Source organism: Pleurodeles waltl, chromosome 12 (genome assembly GCF_031143425.1).
Source record: "Pleurodeles waltl isolate 20211129_DDA chromosome 12, aPleWal1.hap1.20221129, whole genome shotgun sequence".
NCBI classification, from domain to species: Eukaryota; Metazoa; Chordata; class Amphibia; order Caudata; family Salamandridae; genus Pleurodeles; species Pleurodeles waltl.
This window is the reverse complement of record NC_090451.1, coordinates 278,747,423-278,771,984: the sequence shown is the minus strand read 5'-3', so window position 1 is coordinate 278,771,984 and position 24,562 is coordinate 278,747,423. Positions and strand designations below refer to the sequence as shown.

Below are 24,562 nucleotides of genomic sequence, written 5' to 3'. Positions count from 1 at the left end.
ACACTAGATCTTGAAGTTGACCGTGTGCCTGTGACCATTGTTGTGCAAGGCACTGTTGTAAGGCCCTCATGTTAAATCTTGCATGTGGGACTATTGCAATGCAAGATGCCACCATTCCTAGTATTTTCATGACAGATCTTACAGTGTATTGTTGATTTGGTTGTATAAGTGGAATTAGATTTTGAAAAGCTTGTATCCTTTGTGTATTTGGATACGCCAGAGCTAGTTGAGTATTTAGCATAGCACCTAAATATGGTTGTATATGTGCTGGCTGAAGGTGTGACTTTTGGTAGTTTATAGAAAACCCTAGGGTTTGCAGAGTTTCTATCACATAACGTGTATGATTTTGGCATTGTGTACAATTGCTTGATTTAATTAGCCAGTCATCTAGATATGGAAAAACATGGATACGTTGTCTTCTTAGGTAAGCTGCTACTACTGCTAAGCACTTTGTGAATATCCTTGGAGCTGTTGTTATGCCGAAAGGTAACACTTTGAATTGTTTGTGTTTTCCTTGTATAACAAACCTGAGGTATTTTCCGTGAGGTGGATGGATGGGTATGTGGAAATACGCATCTTTGAGGTCTAGGGTTGTCATAATGTCTTGTTTTTGTTGCAGTGGGATAACATCTTGCAGAGTTACCATGTGAAAATGTTCTGATAGGATGTAGAGATTTAGGGTCCTGAGGTCTAATATTGGCCTGAGGGTGCCATCTTTTTTTGGGGAATTAGAAAGTACAGTGAGTAAACTCCTGTTCCTAGTTGAGACTGTGGAACTAATTATATTGCTTGTTTGAGTAGTAGAGATAGAACCTCTTGTTGTCACAGAACTGTATGTTCTGGGGTTAATTTGTGATACCTTGGTGGAATAGTTGGAGGAGTGTTTATCAATTCTAGGCAATAGCCATTGCGGATAATTGATAACACCCAGTTGTCTGTGGTGAAATTTTTCCAATGTGCATGGATCTATTGTAGTCTTCCCCCCACAGGAGCTGTGTGGAGTGGAAGGGAGTGAGGAAAGTCACTGTTTTGGTCGTGTTGCTGGTTTGGAATTTACCTGTATTTCTAGAGTATTGTCCTCTATATGTGCCTCTAAACCCACCTCGTTGGTACTGGGTTTGATAAGTTGGTTTTGCTTGTGAGGTTGATGCCTCTGAGGATTGTGGTCTAAACCCGCCTCCAAACTGAGGCTTACGGAATGACCCCCTATATGGTGTAGAATAGTGAGCACCCATTGCCTTGGCTGTATCTGAGTCTTTTTGCAATTTTTATATTGTAGTGTCCACCTCTGGCCCAAAAAGATGTTTCTTGTCAAAAGGCATTTTTAATACAGCCTGTTGGATTTCTGGTTTAAAACCAAAGGAGCACAGCCATACATGTCTTCAAAAAGTAATTGCTGTGTTGACGCTTCTTGCAGCTGTATCAGCCGCATCCAGGGCAGACCTTATTTGGTTGTTACTGATAGCTTGCCCTTCCTCTACTACCTGTTGTGCACTCTTTTGGTGCTCTTTTGGGAGATGCTGTATGATATCCTGCATCTCATCCCAATGGGCTCTATCTTAATGGGCTAGTAGTGCATGGGAATTGGCTATCTCCATTGGTTTGCTGCTTGGGACGCAACTCTTTCCTGCAGCGTCAAATTTCCTGCTCTCCTTATCAGGAGGGGTGCTTCCCCTGAAGACTGGCTATTTGCCCTCTTTCGTGCAATACTAACCACTACTGAATCAGGAGGCACCTGATGAGTGATGTAATCAGGGTCAGAGGGTGCAGACTTATACTTCTTTTCTATTCTAGGTCTGATTATCCTTGCTTTCACAGGTTCATTAAAAAATGTGATCTGCGTGCTTTACCATGCCTGGCAGCATTGGGAGGCATTGGTACCTAGAATGTGTTGAGGATAAGGTATTAAACAAAAAGTCTTCCTCTAATGGTTCTGTGTGCATTGTTACCCCATGATAGGTTGCAGCCCTGGCTATAACCTGATTATATACTGCAGTATCTTCAGGTGGAGATGGTTTAGAGGGGTAGGTGTCTGGGTCATTATCTGGGATGGGATCAGGGTCATAAAGGTCCCATGGATCAACAATGTCTTGTTGTGAATCAAAAGAATGTGTTGGAGAATGCATTGGTGTAGGGCTGGTGTGAGGAGAGGTAGGTAGGTGCGGAGAATGAGGAGAAGAAGAATGAGGAGGTGCTGGCTTCTCTTTTTGCTTTGGCACTTTAGCTGGTGGCTGAGCAGTGTCCAATTCCTCTTGGAATGCCAGCTTTCTCTTTGTCTTTAGAGGAGGTACTTTAATAGTTCTCCCTGTCTCTTTATGGATGTGTATCCTAGATTGTCTCTCATCCATAATTTGAAGAATTAGTTCAATGTCCGACTCTTCCTCAGAGGTGTTATGGCTTTCTCATAGTCTTTTGTAAAGTCCTTGCTCCTCTGTATAACCTGTCTTTTTCAGTTCCAAAGTTTGATGTGTTTTCAGTATCGAAAATGTTGTGGAAGGTCTTGGCTCGAAACTGTCTTTCTAATTTTCGACTCTGAAAATTGTTGTTTTTTGCTGGAGTCCGAAATGGAGCCCCTGATATTTTTTGTCGACTCCGAAGTCGTCGGAGGTGTGGCCTTTTTCGGTTCCAAACCCAAGGGTTGGTCACAGACAGTCTTTTTCCGGGCCGGACCATGGCTTTCCGGCAGTGGTGTACCCAAGGCCTTCTGTTTTTTTTTGTGTGGGGGTGCAGGGGCAGATGTACTCACATGCTGGCTGGCTGTGATGGGTCTGTCGTCTTCGGACTCCTGCTCTGACTCTGTGTCTTGGATAGAGACTGCTGTTTGTGTCTGTTCCTCTTCGGTAACGTCGAGATGTTCAGCCTTCTTGCTCTTCAGTCTCTAAGAGTCTTTTTCGATGGGACCGATCAACAGGCCTCGCAGTTTTCCTCCCGATGATCTGGAGAAAGGCAGAGGTTGCAAACCAAATGCTGGTCTGTGTATGGGTACTTAGTGTGGCACCGAGGACCGAATCGGAATGGAGTCCGATCCATCAGGCTCTCCACGCGATCGGCCCGAATAGGCCTGAGTTGGAGGCACATGCCCGAAGGGCTAACAGAGTGGTTTTCCGACTGTACTACTGGGTCGATGCTAGATGGAGAATACGATTGATACAATACCGACGAAAGGGAAGGATTTCTAAAGTTTTCCTAATCGAAATCTCAGAGCGAGAGGAAACATGTCCGAACCCAACAGCGGAAAGAAATCAATCTAACAATGGAGTCGATGACCATGCGCAATGGAACCGAGAGGAGGAATCACTCAATCCCGTGACTCTAAAAGACTTCTTCGAACAAAAACAACTTGTAACAATCCAAGCCCAACACTAGATGTCGGAATTGATATACATAAAATGTGTATCTGCAGCTACACATGCCATCGAACAATTAAATACAGGATTATATAATGTGCCACAGTATGCTAAGGATCAACACCGTATGCTTGCAGTGATGTGCAAACTGTTTACATTTTGCTGTGAAACAGGAATGCCTCCTCTGGCAGCAGGTACAATTATACAATCTCTATGACTTCAGGTGCAACGTACCAGGTTTATGCAATGTTAAGTGTATAGACTACGGGTAACAAAGTCTAGCCAGTCTGACAGCTGCGGAGGTGTATAGTGTGAAAGGCATTTAACGTACTTCTGTAAGAGCAAGGCCTTAATCTCCCATTTACGTATATTCTGATGATTCCTCATTCAACCATCCTAGTCCACACGTGGTTTCCCAACACCGACTGGGATGCTTCAGTAGCAACTCTCTTCTGGTTGCAGGTCCACAAATGATCCATGTACTACATCTTTGTGTTCTCCTCTCCAACACTTCTGTTTTCAACACTACATACATAAAGCACCTGCTTTGCAAGAAACCTCTGTGAGGCTAACAATTCCTGTAGTGTCAACATCTGTAAACAGGGCAATGTGTGAGACCTGTCATCTCTTTTTGGCATTACTGCTCTTCCCTGAATTTGGTTGCAGCCTTAAGATCTGTACCTTCTTTAACTCGAGATCAGTTTGGGTATGAAGCAAACCCTTAACTGATCTAACAAATTGGTCCGCCGATATCACTGGTAGCTATCTTCTGCTTTGCTTTACCATATGGCTGCCCAGATACAGATAGGTGTGAACTGACCCATGGCTCATGTAACCTGCCACAACCACCTATGGCTAACCTTTGGTAAAAACTGAGTAAAGACTTGCAAATTTCAAGTCAGCGAATAAATCCTGTTTCTTACAGAACACAAGTCTTGGTGCAATGTGCCGTATACAAGTGAAAATGGAGTTCTGCAAGCTTGAAGTAAAGCTTGAGGTAAACTGTGGTCTTACAGATGTCCTCCTGCGAGAACACAATGGCTAGTTGAGAAGAGAACATCTTAAAGTGGGCTGGTGGCACATGATGGTTTAGTGTTAAGAAATTATGAATGTGTTGTAAGGTTCATGAATTATATAGGATACAGCTTTTGAATTCTCTAGCCTAATGGACTCTCAATATTAGACTCCTTTGGGATTGGCACCACAAGTTCTTCCAACATTCGGAGCAAACTGCCTGCACTGGTATTTGCCTTTCTTTTTGGGTGGTGATTGAGAAGATGATAGAGTTCTACGCATTACCCAGTTGTGGGAGAGTACATCGTCCACCTGCTTGAGGTTGTCTCATAGTGGGGACACATGGTACAGTAGTATCTCAGTCGTTCCTCAGCCGCTCACTTGTGGTGGAGTGTGAAACGGGACACATCATTGCTTGTTTGGGTCGCTACTTCCTTCCCAGTCTCTGTTCTCAGCAGGAGTAGGTTTCCTTCCCTTAAATTTCCCCTTTGACATATGAAATCCTGAGTACATTGCTGCTGGGGAAGGTTTGATATTTAATGCCATTTAGTAGGGTGTCTCTGGCCTGTGAGGGGATTCTTTCCTTGGGGTCTGTGAAAAACTACCTGCTTTGTTACTGTGCCTCTGCAGACTAAATATTTTAGTATTTTCTATTTTTTTTTTTAGGATCTCTGACTCATCAAGAAGGCATGCAACCCGGTGGGGCAATGGCAAAAATCTAGTCAGTGGGAATCTTCAGGAGTTAAAGCCAATACTTGTACCATTTACCTCCCTCTCTATTCTATGCATTACAATGTTGGCCAACTACCTGCTGTCTACTGAGTCAGGGAGCTGCTCTGCAGCGAATACTGGAGTGCTGGCCCTGGAATTAAATGCTTCCTTCTCATACAGACCTTCAACAGTTGTTTCTTTGGTGTCAAAAAGTAGACTCACAAGGATAGGACTAGTTTCAGGGCCGATCGGCGTTCAGGTGTTGCTTGCCTTGGGTTTAAGGCAGAGTGTCCTGGTGTAGTGTTTTTTTCCCTCTGGGCTGTCTCTTAGTACGATGGCTGAAGGTGTTTCCGCCCAAGGTCGGGCAATCATTCTGGGCGGTTTTTCAGCTCAAAGCCAATCTTTAGCTCAAGATGTGTTTTGTATCTTTTGAAGCCAACAGCACTAAAGCTTGATGGAAGTGATGATGTCTTCTTTGTTCTCCAAAATAACCCAATCTCACCTTCGAACCCAATAGTGAAAAAAATCAATCTAATATGAAGTCTGTGTACCCGTGCACTGTGGGTTTCACAGCGATGTACAGATAACTGTTGAGTCATGTGGGAAGCTAATGGTGAGGCAAAAGAATTGGAAGTTAACACGTTTTAATTTTCAGATCCCAACACAAGATGGTGGCAGGATACACAGCATGTGAACTAGACCCACGTTGCAAACACTGTGTTCCTTCTTTCTTTCTTATAGACAGCTTTGCCTCATTTTGAGATGCCATGCAGCCTTTAAATCCACACCAATGTATACTGGCTGTGTATACAGGATTGTATGGCTAGGTAATTTATTTTCAATCAAGAATGATATAATGGAAATTAAAAGACACCACCAAAGTCTTTATTAAAAAAAAAACACCCAGCGGCTGTGTAACACCAAACACTGACTGGGAACCCCTTTATTTGCTGTTCGTATACATGCTCATTGCAAGTTCCATTGAATTTACATGAGGGCAACATTAAATGAGAAAAGACACTGAACATTATGAGGCACAGACACTTCTCAGCAAGCAACAATCGCAGGAAACCGCACATACGGGATAGAAATTCAAAAGCGGTCACCACCTGGGAACAGTAAAAAGAAATTCCAGACCTTTTCTGCTTAATTAGTTAGATGTCAATCATTTTTCTTTTTTTGTATTTTTTTTTGTACAAAACAGTCTAGTATGTCACAGTATACAGGAAGACTAAATGGTAAAAGAATACCACACGTAAGTACGTCACATTATCCCGGCTACTGGTCCTGGATTCAAAGGGTTCTTTACAGTTGTATGCCCTCTTTCACTCGCCCATTCTCCATCTCTCGCATACACTGCTAGTCTATACAGAAGTACACTGTACATCCAGATAAAATTACAAAAATGTTCTATTTACAAAAATCTGTACACATTGCAAAACTCACAAAAAGTATTCTATGTTTATCACAAGTTGCTACACCGAAATATTAAAAATGGGATAAAATTAAACATGTTTGCTCTTTTCAGTTTTAAAAATGATGAGTAGTATACAGGCTAATAGTTATGTACCTGCCCCTTCCATCCAACCGTAAGACTAACACAAGAGGACCATAGATCTTAAATATGCAAAAATATGATATTCTGGGTAATAGTCTTGTCGTACAAGGACAGAACGTCCCATTTTTCAGGGATGTGCAGTTCGATTTTATATTCATATAGAAATGATGATTTTTTTTCCACATCAAAGATGTCTTTGGCTAACACTTTGGCATTAAATAAAAATTAGGTCATGATCATTATTCAAATACATTTTCCTAAGGATAAAATATGCTATTTATCAATAAGCGGGCGATTAATTATCCCCTTGCGCGTTGATAGAAAGAAGACAAGCTTTTGAGACATGCATGCAAGCTGGTGATGGTGGAGGGGCAACAGCGTTTCCCTTCTGTAAATAGGCATACATTTTAACTGTACCATAATCAAAAGCAATTCATATTTGTAGAGTGGCCTCTTTTCTAGAAGGATTATAGAAACACTCAATGAGAACAAAGTATATAACATTGCATAAACAATAACAATAAAAAAAATCGGGCATGGCAGGAAAAAAATCCAACGGCTTCAGCATGTCAAGTAAGTATTAGTGCAGGAGGTGGGTAATCCATGCCACCGTTATAAATAAGCATTAAGAGATGCATACTTTGCAGATAACCATCACACCCAACTTGCGCCCGGTACACATATGCGCCTCAGTGAATATAAGGTTTATCAAGTAATTAAAGTGTATGTAGTGCAAATGTTACAACCAAGTAAGATGCACATGCTACTTGCTTGTTGAAAGTCACAAGGATGTGGTGCCTGAATCACGGACATTTATACTCACTCATTTCACACTTGGTACAATGTCCTAAGCCACAGAAATACCGACGTGTTTGTAGCTGTATATACACACACAAATGTATCACTTTCCTGTAAATGTGAATTTCACATCTATACAGTAACAAAACACAGACTAATCAATACCTGCTTCCAGATAGCTCAAAGGCTCAGAAAGTTTGTGCTTCTAACTCTGCAGTCTATCAGCCAGCACTGGCTCCTGGCTTTTTGTGCTGACTAGGGTGTCTCTGAGGTTGTGCTGTCCAGGAGTAGAGCAACAATCCAGGGAAGGGATGAAGGGACCACAACACAGGTCTACATCTGGTCTCCACGCCTCGTCTTCCAAACACACAAGCTATGTGCCCATGCTGTAGAGTCCTACCGATGTTCTCACTTTGACATCAGGCTTGAGGTGGGAAAACCATACCGTGCTTTCCATAGACAAGTGGCAGCAAATAAAGGCACGCTGTACTAAATCTGTAGTATTATGAGGAGTTGCTTGTAAAGGCATGGCGCTACTGTGGAAGATCTGTTGTTCGCAGTTGGCTGTTCGGCCTTGGGGGGCCATAGAGAGTAACAGAGGCAATGTGATTATTTTGCATCACCTGCAAAGGGGCAATTCAAAGAGAACAAGGTAACAAAATGAGATATTAGTCATTAAAAAAATCAGGAATTTCTTAATAATCTTCATTAACAAACATGGACATAAAAGTAAAGTCACAAGAGCAAATCTGTTGGTTTTCGAAATTATTGCAGATGCAGAAAACGTGAGGTACACCAATTTACATGAAATACTCAAATTGCCATAAAGCCCTGAGATAGTTATCATTTCAGCCTTGACCTAAGAATGTATGTCAAATAATGCAGCAGGGATATAAGTGTTTACCATGGCTAATTTGTGTGTTCAGTTTTTGAACAAAACTGCAGAATTTAGTAGTCCTGAAGTAGGTACCTGTTCATTTATTTTGTGTGCCTTGCTATCCAGTATCTACGACATCAGCATATTCTGGTTAAGTGACATTTTGTAATAAATAAGCTGCTGGTTATCTCAGTGATGCAAGTTGAAGGGGGTATTTTGATGTTTCCTCAAGATCTTAACTAAAGGTTCCTTGTCAAAGTTATTTAGTTGCCCATTGCATCATTCCTATCCATTGCAGATCCTCATCCCAAAGTCTAGCCTAATTACTACCACACTGAATCCCAACAGCGACCTCCTTTACCCTTCCCACAATGCATAATGTAGATTGCCCCCTCCCTCCACACTGGACCACACTATTACATCTTCCACTACTCAGCTACTCCTCCTCTCACCTCACCGTCATTACCATACAATGAAACTTCTCACCTGCTACCAGCAGTATGGCACACTCCTACATCTCACTGGAGCCCATGCAATCTTCTAGTTCTGATGGCTCCTCATTTTTCACTGAGCAATGCCAGTTTACTCAGTTACTGATCTAATTCCTTGTCCTGCTCTCCCAACGCCCCACCCTCCTCTCACTTCATCTACTCCAGCACTCTGTACCTTCTCTCCCAGTGTACCCACATACCTTCCTAGTACTTTTCCGGTAATCCACGTAACTTATGTTATATCCTCAGGGTAGCACATCCTGCTTTTACCATTTATGCAGACCCAGAACTTCACAAAACACATTCTAGCACCTCACAGTAGAGCCTATCTTCGCCCAGGGGTGTCTACAATAATCTTCTCTCCATTAGACCACAATCTTTCTGCACACTGAAATGGATATGCTCACCCTAAGGGTTCACACCAACACTTCATTCAATGGGCTACAACTTTAATATTTACCACAGAACACCGCTTTTTGAACGTATGCCTTCCCTACAAAACAACACCCTTGGCAAAAGGCACTACACATGTGGTGCAAGGTGCACCAAAATACATAAAGGGAAAGGCTACTAAACGCATTCACCACCTGGAGGTGGTGTTGAACACTCAATGCACTTGCTAAGGAAACAAACTTTCATCAGACTTTTAAAACCTTTTGTACAGTAGGTTATCCTAAAACCACTGCCTGTCTAAACTCAATAATTCAAGCTTAACAAGGCAGGAATGATAAAAAAATGTTGACGTAATAGAAGGCAAGATTTGACCACTATAGTTATAACACTAAAGACACACAATACAAGATATCACTATTCTCAGGAATGTCTCAATCACAAATCAGGTCAGGAAGCTGACATGGAAACCAGGCATTTATGCGATGTTGAAGCTATACTTAAGTGCGATTTATGCACGTAGCTCGCTCATGCACAAAGTCGGTGACCATTTTGTGGTCATGTCGCCTGGATACTATTGCAGTCCTGAAGCACTGTTGATTTGCCACTGACATTTATGATATGAAGGAAACTACTTGTTCAGCTCAGCCATCCTATCGCTGAATCGATCTGAAGCGATCTCTCACATTTATTATTTTTAGCATTTTAAAAACTATCATGTCATAAAGGATTACAAACCCATTCTGCCTCTTACATGTTTTTTCTCATTTACCTCTTCCTGCACCACATGAAAAGTTTAACATAACACTTAATCTAGCAACACAAGCTTCTCGTCATTATCTAGAATGTTGGTGCCCTAATTGCTCAGTGGAACTCAGTTCTAAAAGCAGCATCAGTCATTTGAATACTTGAGTGGTACTGCAGCTACACAACAAAGTTTCACTCAGCATGGTAATGAAAATGTCACTTACCCAGTGTACATCTGTTCGTGGCATCAGTCGCAGTAGATTCGCATGTTTTGCAATAGCTCGCCATCTGGTGTTGGGCCGGAGTGTTACAAGTTGTTTTTCTTCGAAGAAGTCTTTCGAGTCACGGGACCGAGTGACTCCTCCTTTTGTCTCCATTGCGCATGGGCGTCGACTCCATCTTCGATTGTTTTTCCCCGCAGAGGGTGAGGTAGGAGTTGAATTGTAGTAATAGTGCCCATGCAATGGAGTGACTAAGTATGCACCTATTTAAGGTTGAGATGATACATATATAAATAGTTGAAGGTAACTTCCAAACTGCTACAGGCTCCCGGGGAGGCGGGTGGGCACATGCGAATCTACTGCGACTGATGCCACGAACAGATGTACACTGGGTAAGTGACATTTTCAGTTCGATGGCATCTGTCGCTGTAGATACGCATGTTTTGCATAGACTAGTAAGCAGTTATCTCCCCAAAAGCGGTGGATCAGCCTGTAGGAGTGGAAGTAGTCTGAAATAATGTTCTTAATACGGCTTGACCTACTGTGGCTTGTTGTGCGGATAACACGTCTACACAGTAGTGCTTGGTGAATGTGTGAGGCGTAGACCATGTGGCTGCCTTACATATTTCTTGCATTGGGATGTTTCCTAGAAAGGCCATGGTAGCAACTTTCTTTCTGGTTGAGTGTGCCCTTGGTGTAATGGGCAGCTGTCGTTTAGCTTTAAGGTAGCAGATTTGGATGCATTTAACTATCCATCTGGCTATACCTTGTTTTGATATTGGGTTTCCTGCATGAGGTTTTTGAAATGCAATAAATAGTTGTTTAGTCTTTCTGATGTTCTTTGTTCTGTCAATGTAATACATCAATGCTCTTTTGACATCTAATGTATGTAGTGCCCTTTCAGCTACGGTATCTGGCTGTGGAAAGAACACTGGAAGTTCCACTGTTTGATTTAGATGGAACGGTGAAATAACCTTTGGCAAAAATTTAGGATTGGTCCTTAGGACGACCTTATTCTTGTGTAGTTGTATAAAAGGTTCCTGTATTGTAAACGCCTGAATCTCGCTTACTCTTCTTAGGGAAGTAATGGCGATGAGAAATGCCACCTTCCAGGTTAGGAACTGTATTTCGCAGGAGTGCATGGGTTCAAAAGGTGGACCCATAAGTCTAGTTAGGACAACATTTAGGTTCCAGGAAGGAACAGGTGGTGTTCTTGGTGGTATAATTCTCCTAAGGCCCTCCATGAATGCTTTAATGACTGGTATCTTATATAGGGAAGTTGAATAGGTAGTCTGCAGGTATGCAGATACTGCTGCAAGGTGTATTTTAATGGAAGAGAAAGCCAGGTTAGATTTTTGTAAGTGAAGCAAGTAACCCACTACATGTTCTGGAGTTGTGTGTAATGGTTGTATTTGATTAATATGGCAGTAGCAAACAAACCTCTTCCATTTACTTGCATAGCAGTGCCTGGTGGATGGCCTTCTGGCTTGTTTTATGACTTCCATACATTCTTGGGTAAGTTGTAAGTGCCCGAATTCTAGGATTTCAGGAGCCAGATTGCTAGATTCAGCGATGCTGGATCTGGGTGTCTGATCTTTTGGTTGTGTTGTGTCAACAGATCTGGCCTGTTGGGCAATTTGATGCAGGGTACTACTGATAGGTCTAGCAGCGTTGTGTACCAGGGTTGCCTTGCCCAAGTTGGTGCTATTAATATGAGTTTGAGTTTGTTTTGACTGAGTTTGTTTACCAGGTAAGGAAGGAGAGGGAGAGGAGGAAAAGCGTAAGCAAATATCCCTGACCAGTTCATCCATAGGGCATTGCCTTGGGACTGTTTGTGTGGGTATCTGGATGCGAAGTTTTGGCATTTTGCGTTCTCCTTTGTCGCAAACAAGTCTATCTGAGGTGTTCCCCAGAGTTTGAAATAAGTGTTCAGAATTTGGGGGTGAATTTCCCATTCGTGGACCTGTTGGTGATCTCGAGAGAGATTGTCTGCGAGTTGATTTTGGATCCCTGGTATAAATTGTGCTATTAGGCGAATTTGGTTGTGAATTGCCCAACGCCAAATCTTTTGTGCTAGCAGGCTTAACTGCGCGGAGTGCGTCCCCCCTTGCTTGTTTAGATAATACATTGTTGTCATGTTGTCTGTTTTGACGAGAATGTATTTGTGAACTATTATTGGTTGGAAAGCTTTTAGTGCTTGAAAAACTGCTAGAAGTTCTAGGTGATTTATATGCAGTTTTGTTTGATGTACGTTCCATTGTCCTCGTATGCTGTGTTGATCGAGGTGTGCTCCCCACCCTGTCATGGAAGCACCTGTTGTTATTACGTATTGTGGCACTGGGTCTTGGAAAGGCCGCCCTTTGTTTAAATTTATGTTGTTCCACCACAGAAGCGAGAGGTAAGTTTGACGGTCTATTAACACCAGATCTAGAAGGTGACCCTGTGCTTGTGACCATTGTGATGCTAGGCACTGTTGTAAGGGCCTCATGTGCAGTCTTGCGTTTGGGACAATGGCTATGCATGAAGACATCATGCCTAGGAGTTGTAGTACCATCTTTACTTGTATCCTTTGTGTTGGATACATGCGTTGTATGATGGTGCTGAAATTTTGAATTCTTTGTGTACTTGGAGTGGCTACTCCTTTTGATGCGTCTATTATGGCTCCCAGGTATTGTTGTACCTTGCGCGGCAGGATTTTGTGAAATTGACGGTGAACCCTAGTTTGAAGAGGGTTTGTATGATATGATTTGTGTGATTTGAGCACTCTATTAACGAATGGGCCTTGATAAGCCAGTCGTCTAGATATGGGAACACATGTATTTGCTGCCTTCTTATGTGTGCAGCGACCACCGCTAGACATTTGGTAAAGACTCTTGGTGCGGTTGTTAATCCGAAAGGCAGTACCTTGAATTGGTAATGTATTCCCTTGAATACAAACCTTAGGTATTTCCTGTGCGATGGGTGTATTGGTATATGGAAATAAGCATCCTTGAGGTCTAAAGTTGCCATGTAGTCGTGTAGTTTTAGCAATGGCAATACTTCTTGTAGTGTGACCATGTGAAAGTGGTCTGATTTGATGAAAGTGTTCACTACTCTGAGGTCTAGGATTGGTCTCAGCGTTTTGTCCTTCTTTGGTATCAGAAAGTACAGTGAGTAAACTCCTGTGTTTATTTGTGTGTTTGGCACTAATTCGATTGCATTCTTTTGCAATAGTGCCTGCACTTCTATCTCCAGGAGATTGGAATGGTGTGTTGTCAAATTTTGTGCTTTTGGTGGTATGTTTGGAGGGAATTGTAGAAATTCTATGCAATAACCATGTTGGATAATTGCTAGAACCCAAGTGTCTGTAGTGATTTCCTCCCATGCTTTGTAATAATGACTTATTCTTCCCCCCACTGGTGTTGTGTGGAGGGGGTGAGTGACATGTGAGTCACTGTGTAGTAGTAGGGGTTTTGGGGCTCTGAAATCTTCCTCTATTCCTAGGGAATTGCCCTCCTCTATATTGTCCCCGAAAACCTCCTCTATACTGTCCCTGGTAACTGGACGGTGTTGCTTGTGAGGTGCTGGCTTGTGTGCTCTGACCCCGAAACCCCCCTCGAAAGGGTGTTTTACGGAATGTGCTGTAATTGCCTCTGCTCTGCGGGGAGTAGAGTGCGCCCATGGCTTTGGCAGTGTCCGTATCTTTTTTGAGTTTCTCAATCGCTGTGTCCACTTCTGGACCGAACAGTTCTTTTTCGTTAAAAGGCATATTGAGAACTGCTTGTTGAATCTCTGGTTTAAATCCAGACGTTCGGAGCCATGCATGCCTTCTGATAGTTACAGATGTATTAATTGTCCGTGCAGCTGTATCTGCAGCGTCCATGGAGGAGCGGATCTGGTTGTTGGAAATGGTCTGTCCCTCCTCAACCACTTGTTTTGCCCTATTTTGTAAGTCCTTGGGCAGATGTTCAATGAGATGTTGCATCTCGTCCCAGTGGGCTCTGTCATAGCGCGCAAGTAGTGCCTGGGAGTTGGCGATGCGCCACTGGTTTGCAGCTTGTGCTGCGACTCTCTTACCAGCTGCATCGAACTTGCGGCTTTCTTTATCTGGGGGTGGTGCATCTCCAGATGTGTGGGAGTTGGCCCTTTTCCTAGCTGCTCCTACAACGACAGAGTCTGGTGGCAGCTGTGTAGTGATGAAAACCGGGTCTGTAGGAGGCGCCTTATACTTTTTTTCCACCCTTGGTGTGATAGCCCTACTTTTGACCGGCTCCTTAAAGATGTCTTTTGCGTGCCGGAGCATACCAGGGAGCATAGGCAGGCTGTGGGTGGAGGAGAGTGTGTTGAATAAAAAATCATCCTCGACCTGTTCTGAGTGGAGGCTTACGTTGTGAAATTGTGCTGCTCTAGCCACCACTTGAGAATACGCGGTGCTGTCCTCTGGTGGAGATGGCTTCGTAGGGTATGCCTCCGGACTGTTATCTGACACTGGGGCGTCGTATAGGTCCCATGCGTCTTGATCTTGGTCACCCTGGCTTATGGTGGTGTGAGCTGGGGAGTGTGATGGAGTTTGTGCTGGCGAGACGTTAATCACGGGCGGAGGAGAGGGTGGTGGGGTAACTCTTTTCACCACTTTTGGTTGTGGTGTCTGTTCAGTTTGGAACTCCAACCTTCTCTTTCTTCTAATGGGGGGAAGGGTGCTTATTTTTCCTGTCCCCTGCTGTATGAAAATACGCTTTTGCGTATGGTCTACATCAGTTGATTGTAGCTCTTCCTCAAACCTATGCTTTTGCATTTGGGAGGTTAGCGAGTGCTCTTCTGTATAAGAGCCTGAAGCTGGGTCGCTTACAGTTTGTTTCGGCACCGAAACCCTGTCTGCGTGTTTTTTCGGCTCAGAGGTGACTTTTTTCTTTTTCGGGGCCGAAACCTCTCGGCGTCGATCTTCTTCGGTGCCGCTGTCTCGGCGTCGAGCCGTGTCCACACCGGCATCTTGGTGTCGAGGCTTGTCTCCAGCACTTTCTCGGTCCCGAGAAGGCTGCGTGCCGGTGTCTCGACCGGAGTCGGACGATCTCGGCACTGTTTGGGCCTTTTTCGGTGCCGACGGTCGGTCACCGAATTTATGGGTGGAGCCATGGCCTGATGGCAGTGGCGTCCCCTGGGCCTTGTAAATCTTCCTCTGTGTGGTTTTCGACGTCTTACTCACGGTTTGTGTCTCGTCGAATCCTTCGGAGTCCGATTCTTGGACCGAGAAGGTACCTTCCTCTTCTTGTTCCTCGAACTCTCGGTGGGCTGTCGGCGCGGACGCCATCTGAAGTCTTCTGGCTCGACGGTCTCGGAGTGTTTTTCGGGACCGGAACGCACGACAGGCCTTGCAGGTGTCTTCGCTGTGCTCAGGTGACAGGCACAGGTTACAGACCAAGGGCCTCATTATGACCCTGGCGGGCGGCGGAGGCCGCCCGTCAGGATGCCGCACTCCAAAATACCGCGCTGCGGTCAAAAGACCGCGGCGGGTATTACAAGTTTTCCCCTGGGCTGGCGGGCGGTTGCTGAAAAACCGCCCGCCAGCCCAGGGGAAAACGACCTTCCCACGAGGATGCCGGCTCGTAATCGAGCCGGCGGAGTGGGAAGGTGCGACGGGTGCAGTGGCACCCGTCGCGTATTTCAGTGTCTGCAAGGCAGACACTGAAATACTTTGTGGGGCCCTCTTACGGGGGCCCCTGCCGTGCCCATGCCATTGGCATGGGCACGGCAGGGGCCCCCAGGGGCCCCGCGACCCCCCCTACCGCCATCCTGTTCATGGCGGCTTTCCCGCCATGAACAGGATGGCGGTAGGGGGGGTCGGAATCCTCATGGCTGCGGAGCGCGCTCCGCAGCCATGGAGGATTCACACGAGCAGCGGAAAGTCAGCGGGAGACCGCTGACTTTCCGCTTCTGACCGCGGCTGAACCGCCGCGGTCTGAATGCTCGTTGGAGCACCGCCAGCCTGTTGGCGGTGCTCCCGTGGTCGGTGGCCCTGGCGGCCACCGGCCGCCAGGGTCAGAATGACCCTCCAAGTGTTGGTCTGTATAGGGGTATTTATTGTGGCATTTGGGGCAGAAACGGAAAGGGGTCCGTTCCATCGGCGTTCTTCAGCACGCGGTCGGGCCGACTAGGCCCCGACGGGGGATCGAAAAACTACCCCGAAGGGCACCGGAGCTCTTCGATCTTCGATGCGGTGTTGAATCTAACTACGCCGATCCCGAACGCAACAATACCGACGAAAATCTTCCGAAATTAGCTATCTTTCCGTTCCGAAACTCGGAGCGACAGGAACACGTCCGAACCCGATGGCGGAAAAAAAACAATCGAAGATGGAGTCGACGCCCATGCGCAATGGAGACAAAAGGAGGAGTCACTCGGTCCCGTGACTCGAAAGACTTCTTCGAAGAAAAACAACTTGTAACACTCCGGCCCAACACCAGATGGCGAGCTATTGCAAAACATGCGTATCTACAGCGACAGATGCCATCGAACACTTTTTTATGCCATGGATAAAGAATATAGCAGAAAATATTTGGAAAATAATTGTGGTGCACCAACCATAATTTCCATGACAACCCTAAGCCCCTCCTTTTACTGCAGTACTGCCACAGGAAATACTTTCAATTCAAATTGTCCTATTCCAGCAACATGGCGCTAGGGTATGTCTCACATTTGTAATGTGTACGGTATGTCAGCACTCTAGCTGTTCCTTAGAACTCTTTGGTGAACCTGGAGTTGAACACTGGAAGTCACCGGATTGGCTGCTGATGTTAGTACATGTTTTTAACAAGTATATCAATCAATCAATCAAAAAATGTATTAAGCGCGCTACTCACCCAGGAGGGTCTCAAGGCGAAGTAGGGGGGTGGGAGGGTGAGGGTGGTGGGAATGCTGTAATACTGCTCAAAAAGCCATGTTTTTAGGAGCTTTCTGAAGGTCAGGAGGTCCTGGGTCTTGCGTAGGTTTGTGGGGTGGGAGTTCCAGGTCTTGGAGGCGAGGTAGGAGAAGGATCTTCCTTCTGGTACGTTGGATGCGTGGGACTGTGGCGAGGGCGAGGTCAGCAGAGCAGAGGAGACGAGTGGGTGTGTGGAAGTTCACTCATTCATTGAGGCAGGCTGGTCCAGTGTTGTGGAGGGATTTGTGAGCGTGGATGAGGACTTTGAAGACGATCCTTTTTCTGATGGGCAGCCAGTGAAGGGATCTGAGGTGAGCGGAGATGTGTTTGTGGCGTGGGAGGGTGAGGATGAGACGTGCGGCTGCGTTCTGGATACGCTGGAGTTTCTGCTGAAGCTTGGCTGTGGTACCAGCATAGAGGGCGTTTCCGTTGTCTAATCTGCTGCTGAGTGCCTGGGTGCCAATTTTTCTGGTTTCTATGAGAATCCATTTGAAGGTCTTCCGTAGCATGCGAAGGGTGTTGAAACAGGCGGATGATATTGTGCTGATTTGCTGGGCCACGGAAAGAGATGAGTCTAGGATGATGCTGAGGTTGCGTGCGTGGGTGGAGGGTGTTGGGGGTGATCCCAGGGCAGTGGGCCACCAGGAGTCGTCCCATACCGTCTTGTTGGGGCCGAAGATGATGATGATCTCTGTTTTGTTGGAGTTGAGTTTGAGGTGGCTTTCTGTCATCCATTTGGCGGTGTCGAGGAGTCCGGCGTGGAGGTTTGTCTTGGCGGTGGAAGAGTTCCTGGTGAGGGAGATGACGAGCTGGGTGTCGTCTGCATAGGAGATGATGGTGATTCCGTGGGGGCGGAGGATGTTGGCGAGCAGGGCCATATAAATGTTGAAGAGGGTAGGGCTGAGGGAGGACCCTTGGGGGACCCCGCAGATGATCTTGGTTGCTGGGGACTGGAAGGGTTGGAGGCGGACTTTCTGGGTTCTTTTGGCGTGGAAGGAGGTGAGCCAGTTTAGGGCCTTGTGTCGGATTCCTGCGTCGGAAAGGTGTGCGCGGAGGATTTGGTGGCAAACAGTGTTGAAGGCTGCGGAGAGGTACAGGAGGATGAGAGCGACTGTCTCGCCCTTGTCGACTTTGGTTCTGATGTCATCGGTGCAGGCGATGAGGGCGGTCTCAGTGCTGTGGTTCTTGCGAAATCCAGACTGGGAGGCGTCGAGTGCGTTGTTTTCCTCTAGGAAGTGAGACAGTTGGGCGTTCACTATCTTCTCAGCGACCTTGGCGGGGAAGGGGAGAAGAGCGATGGGGCGGTAGTTGGTGAGGTCTTCCGGGTCTGCTTTGGGTTTTTTGAGGAGTGCAGTGACTTCGGCGTGCTTCCATGGGTCTGGGAAGGTTGCGGCGTCGAAGGAGCGGTTGATTACGGCGTGGAGCTGGGGAGCGATGATTGGGCTGGCTTTGTTGAAGATGTGGTGGGGGCAGGGGTCTTTGGGGGAGCCTGAGTGGATGGAGTTCATGTTTTTTTCGATTTCTTCGTCGTTGGTAGGGGTCCAGGTGAGAAGTAGGGTGGGGTGCGGGGGGTGTTGTGTTGTCTGTCATGTCTGTGGTGGTGATGGTGGGAGCAGATGGTGTGAAACTGTTGTGTATGTCTAAGATTTTGTGGTGGAAGTAGTTGGAGAGGGAGTTGCAGAGGTTTTGTATGTGTGGGGGGGGGGGGGTCGATGGTGCAGGATTTGGGTTTGGTGAGCTCTTTGATTATGGTAAAGAGTTCCTTGCTGTTATGCGAGTTACTATCTATGCGTTCTTTGTAGTAAGCCCTTTTGGTGGTCCGGATGAGTTGGTGGTGTTTGCGTATGGCAGTTTTGAGGGTGGAGAAGTTGTTTGTGGAGGGCTCTTGGCGCCATGCTTTCTCAGTTTTGCGGCATTCACGCTTGGAGTTCAGTGGTGAACCAGGGGGCGGTCTTGATGTTGCAGGTGTTGTTGTTACTTTTCAGTGGGGTGAGGGAGTCTGCGCAGGTTGTTAGCCAGTGCGTGAGGTTGTGGGCAGCGATGTTGGGGTTGTTTGTGAAGGGGGTGGGTTTTGTGTGAGCTTGGCGTTCAGTTGTTCTATGGGGATCTTGTCCCACATTCAGTAGGGGGTGGTGTGTTGCCGGTAATGGGTGGGGGGGTTCATGAAGGAAAAGTGGACGCACTGGTGGTTGGTCCAGTGGAGTTTGGTGGTGTGTGTGACTGTGATGTGGTTGCTGGAGGTGAAGAATGCGTCCAGTGTGTGTCCTGCTGAGTGGGTGGGTGAGGTGACCAGTTGTTTGAGTCCTAGGTTTGTGAGGTGTCTAGCAGGGTTGTGGAGTTGTGGTCGTGGGTGTTTTCCAGGTGAAAGTTGAAGTCACCGAGGAGAATATAGTCTGTGGAGGTGAGGGCGTGGGAGCTGATGGTATCAGTGATGGCGTCACAGAAAGGGGGCGGGGCCTGGTGGTCTGTAAATGATGGTTCCTCTGAGGGTGGTGTTGGCGTTTATATGAATTAGGAAGTGTAGGTGTTCTAGGGTGTCGGTGGTTATCTTGATGGTGCTCTTGTGTATGATGGTGATGCCTCTTCCTGGTTTGTTAATGCGGTCTCTGCTGGAGATTTTGTAGCCTTCTGGGACGGCTATGACTATGTGAGCTTCTGATGAGGGGTTCATCCAAGTTTCCGTGAGGAAGGCGATGTCAGGCGAGTGTGTTGTGATCAAGTCCCAGAGCTCGATGGCATGCTTGTGGACGGAGCGGGTGTTAAGGAGTATGCAGTTATGGTGGTTGCGGGGGCTGTTGTAGTTGTGGTGTGTGTAGGTGTTGTTGGTGTTTGTGGGAGTGCAGGAGAAGCGGCATGCGTGACATGTGAAAGGTCCCTGTGTGTGCTTGTGGTTGGCCTGAGTGCAGGAGGGGTGTTGTCCTGGATAGAGGGCGTGGAGTTTGGTGGAGGAGTAACGCTGCCTCGGGGGTCGGGCAGCGAAGGCAAGGGGGACCGGCGCTGGGCACAGTCCGGGCGCAGACGGGCTTGCCTCTTGAGCGCTTCCAGCGTGAAAGCTGCACGCCCTCTGGGCGCAGCCGCACAGCGGCCGCCATTAAGAAGTGGTGGTGGGAGGGAGGAGCAGCTGGGAGGTGGTGGCCAATGGGAGCGCGAGGGGGGCGGGGACGCAGGGGACACAGCGGCAGGGACGGGGAACCGGCAAGAGCCAGAGGGAGAAGAAAGGCAGCAAAAACAGCAGCAGAAACAAAGTGGGGCTCAAGAAGGACACAAATACAAATGAAATCACAGGTCAGAACGAAATTCGAAATACAGGAAACGAAATGCAGAGCAAGTGCAAAGAATGCTAGATACTCCTACCACAACGGCAGCGAGGGCAGCAAGAACGGGGTCAGGGACACGAGGGCAGAATGGGGGATCTGCTTGATGTTGAGGAGTCGTTGCCTGGCCTTAAAGGAGAAACGACGCACAGTCCCGCTCATAAGTGGAATCAACGCCTCGCAAGCCCTTTTTGACGCGCACTCGCCCATGCGGGGTTATTTTTGACGCGCACCAGGTACATTTTCACGCTAGCAGCGCTAGTGTGTGTTTAAAACTACTTAACGACTCTTTTTGCATTTTTATTGATAACTTGACTTGTGTATTGTGGATTTTTGTCGTTTTGGTATTGTTTTGTTTAGACAAATATTTCCTATTTTTCTAAACTGGTGTTGTGTCATTTTGTAGTGTTTTCATTAAGTTACTGTGTGTGTTGGTACAAATACTTTACACCTAACACTCTGAAGTTAAGCCTACTGCTCTGCCAAGATACCAAGGGGGTAAGCAGGGGATAGCTGAGGATGATTTTCTTTTACCCGGACTAGAGTGAGGGTCCTTGCTTGAACAGGGGGTAACCTGACTGTCAACCAAAGACCCCATTTCTAACATTGGTTAGAGATCAGATGTTTTTTCTCACGTGAATGAGGAGATGCTTACAAACCTATAGAAAATGTTTTCATTTTAGCTTCTGACACACTAACTGTAATTTCCATGAGAAAACCATGAGAGAAAACCGCTTTCTTTCAAAGATTGTTCATCAAACCTCAACATGACCATATTTTGTGAATAAAATATGTTATCATCCTTTTTCTAAGCACTTTTGTGTAACCTTCAAAATGAGTTATTCACTACACTGCTTTTCAGTAGGACAAAAATGGCAGATCCTTATCACAAAGAAAAACAAACCCAAGCTGTATGCTTCTTATAACCGTCAATCTAAATACTACCTTTAAAAAATACCATTTAATAAGCAATTGTGGGAAGCTTACCCAAATTTTAAGGGTCTGTTTAAAAATAGCAATATTATCCGGGGGGGGGGGGGAGGGGGGAAGGCACTACCATGTAGTTATTGACCAGGGTACAGTAATGCCCTCGCTTTTCCTCAGGCCCTTTGACTCCATCCTGGTCAATACCTACATGGGAGTGCCCTCCTCCTCGGATAATATTGCTTAATTAGAGACATATCAACTGTCTTACTTCCTAAACATGATTCTTACCTCAAAGATCATCCGTTGCAGCCCAAAACAAAATGTTGAGCCAAATGGATTTGTGTTGTTCGGAGATGATGACCTGCAAGCAGAAAAACAAAGACACAAATAGTGAATGTCTAAAAGTCATGGTCTGAGTGACCCGATTTAAGCTTTCACAATCTGGGTCTATGGGTTTTAATGTTCTACATATAAATGAAAACAAAATATTGCAGAGGACGCTCAGCCTATTGCAGTTAGACTGTGCACACAAGAAATCAAGTCACAAATTTGAATAAGAGTGCATAGATATCATTTTCTGTGTACAATCTTTTCATTCAAGATTTTAAAGGGGAAAAGCTATGCATCAAAGTTCTGTTATTTTTAAAGCATGTTTTTATTGATTTTTCATATGAGGTTCCAAGTCAATCCACAGAGCATAACTTCTCAAATTTAAGTAATAAAAAAAATAATAGACAATTGTTGGAAATGACCCTTTCTGTAGGGTTATGCACAAACCTTTTTTCCTTCCTCCTCCTATTTTTCTGACTCTCTTTTTGTTGACTTTAGGACTCTGGGCAGTTTACCAATGCTAATCGGCTCTAAAGTTCATGTGCTCTATCCCCTAAAACTGCTCTGGTTGGCTTACACCTGTTTGAATTATTTAATTTACCTGCAAGTCCCTTGTAAAGTGGTATCCCATATACCCAGGGCCTGTAAATTAAATGCTACTAGTGGGCCTGCAGCGATGATTGTGTCACCCACAGAAGTAGTCTTTGAAACTTGTCTCAGGCCTGCCACGGCAGTGCCAGCGTGCACAGTTTACTGCCACATTGACTTGGCATTTCAAACTACTTGCCAAGGCCTTAACTCCTCTTTTACCACACTTAAGTCACACCAAAGGTAGGCCCTAGGTAGCCCTACGGGCAGGGTGCTGTGTATGTACTCTTATGTGTTACATGTTCTAGTAGTGCCAAACAGCCTATTTTGTTTTTCACTACTACAGGATAGCATTGGGAATTCCCTATATATATTTTTAAGTGGTAATTTATGATCTGAAACGAGTAGCGTGGACATGTTTGGTACATTTGGAATGTTAGTGAAAAATCCTGCTTACTGGTGTTTTACATTATTTTACAAATGCCACTTTTAGAAAGTGGGCATTTCTCTGTGATTATAACTCCAGTGTTTTGCAGCCCGACTCAAATCCACGTCTAGGGCAGAGTTACAGCTACACTTCCTGCATACTTTCCAGACAGCCACAACACAGAAGTGGTTGGGTGTGACAGAAGAGGCATCTGCATACTTATAGTCATCCTGGGGAGATCACACCTTGCTTGTCAATAGGCTGTGTCCTGCCCTCAAACAAAGGGCTGATTTACCTCTTACTGATGTCTGGATCCAGGGCTGAATTGAAAGGGGTTGGGTTACACTTGAAAGGATTCCTTAGATGTCACCCCTGACCAAAGGCATTTTGGTGTATAAGTACAGGAGCTCTGACCCCATATTTTAAGAGCACTTTTGGAACTGGGACTGAACTTCTGCTAGAAGGACTGCTGAGCTGCATAAGGACTCATCTTGACTGCTTTTCTGCTGCTGCCCTGCAACCTGCTGGGTGGCATAAAGGACTCACTGGATTCCTTTCTTGCTTGTTGCGCCCTGCTGCCAGCTGCTCCCTGACTGTGGATGACCCAGGCACTATCAGCACTGCCAGCAGGAACAGCCATCTTTTGTTTTTAATGTGTTGGCCTACTGCATCTCTGGTGCTCCAATTGTTCCCTCAGGGGCCCAACGCTTGATGAGTGTTGGTTGCTGCTCCTGGCCCTGCAGTTATAGCGCATGGTGAGCCCTTCATTTTCACCCAACCTCTGCAACTAAACGGTTTATATTTTTCCTATTCTTCACTAAGTGCGTGGGAAGTGCAGTGCATAACCAGCGCACTGGTGACAGCTTTATACTGCCAATTTACTTTAATCACACAGGGAGCACTACATTTTTCACTTGTTGTGGCCAGCGCACGGTGTGCACTTTAACTTCCTCATCTGCAAAACCACCGCACGGGGAACGCTGTCCATCTCCCCTGTAGTCAATATGCAGCTGATCAAAGAAGAGTCCCCCTGTTGCTGGCAGTCTTGGGAAAGGTCGCAGTGAGAGCAGCACTGCAGCCTTTCAAGGCACGTTATCCTGGAAACCAGCGCATCCCTCAAACCTGCGTGTTCGCTTTACCCGCGCAGAGGGAAGCACATGTTGTAAGGGAGCTTGGAGGCCTCGGGCACTAGGAGAAGGCCTGTCCAGCCAGCCCCGTGTCAAGAGGGAACACAGGAACTGGTTGCTTCAGTCCCTGGCTCTATCCGAGATGCGCCACTGGCCGTGTAGCCAACTTGATGAGTGGAGATGGGCCCCGCCTACCCTTCGGAGGGGGGAGGCCGCCACAGCATCACGACACTCAGCACTGATCCCTTTTACTTGGCAGCGCTGATCTCTTCTACAGGATAGTCAATTAGCCCCAGAGAGGTTTTTGGACCCTTCTACTTTCAGGCACTGGAATCGCAGGTGTTCAACGGAGGGAAATCCTCTGAGCTCTTGAGGAGGAAAAGGTTGCCCTCAGGAGGAGTTGCCTCCCAAATTACTGTATCACTCAGTTGGCGTGCAGGTGCTCCTGCGGCCTACACCTTTGTGCCCAAATATAATTAGTACACCAGTGCCTCTGTATCTACTCGGTCATATTACTGATGAAGTTTATGGTGATAATTTGTGATCCCTGCATTTTAGGTGACCTGTAGTGATATACGCTAATGTTTCCTAGCCTCATACATTTCATGACCTGACCCTTTATTATTCTTTTGGGTACAAAGCACATCAATTCCTGTGTGGCCAGGACACTCAGTACCATGGCAAGGATTGTTTCAGATGAACAGTCTTTATGATACGTTGGGATTCATGTGCGTTCTACTATAACGTAATGGCTGCATTTCATGCCCTGATGTTGTGATGTATAACATTTTTATCCTTAC

At 46.0% G+C, this 24,562-nt stretch overlaps 1 protein-coding gene across 2 annotated transcripts in view; it reads right to left on the bottom strand.

The window, feature by feature from the left end:
- Window positions 1-5,929: 5,929 nt before the first annotated feature.
- Window positions 5,930-24,562, bottom strand: part of PHAF1 (phagophore assembly factor 1) — a 262,744-nt gene continuing 244,111 nt past the window's right edge. For both annotated transcript variants that reach the window (XM_069216171.1, XM_069216172.1), the window contains 2 exons: window positions 21,579-21,651; window positions 5,930-8,051 (listed from right to left, as the gene is read on the bottom strand). In XM_069216171.1, the coding sequence (XP_069072272.1) occupies window positions 7,962-8,051; window positions 21,579-21,651 (163 nt within the window). In that variant the 3' untranslated portion in view covers window positions 5,930-7,961. The remainder of the gene's footprint in view (window positions 8,052-21,578; window positions 21,652-24,562) is intronic.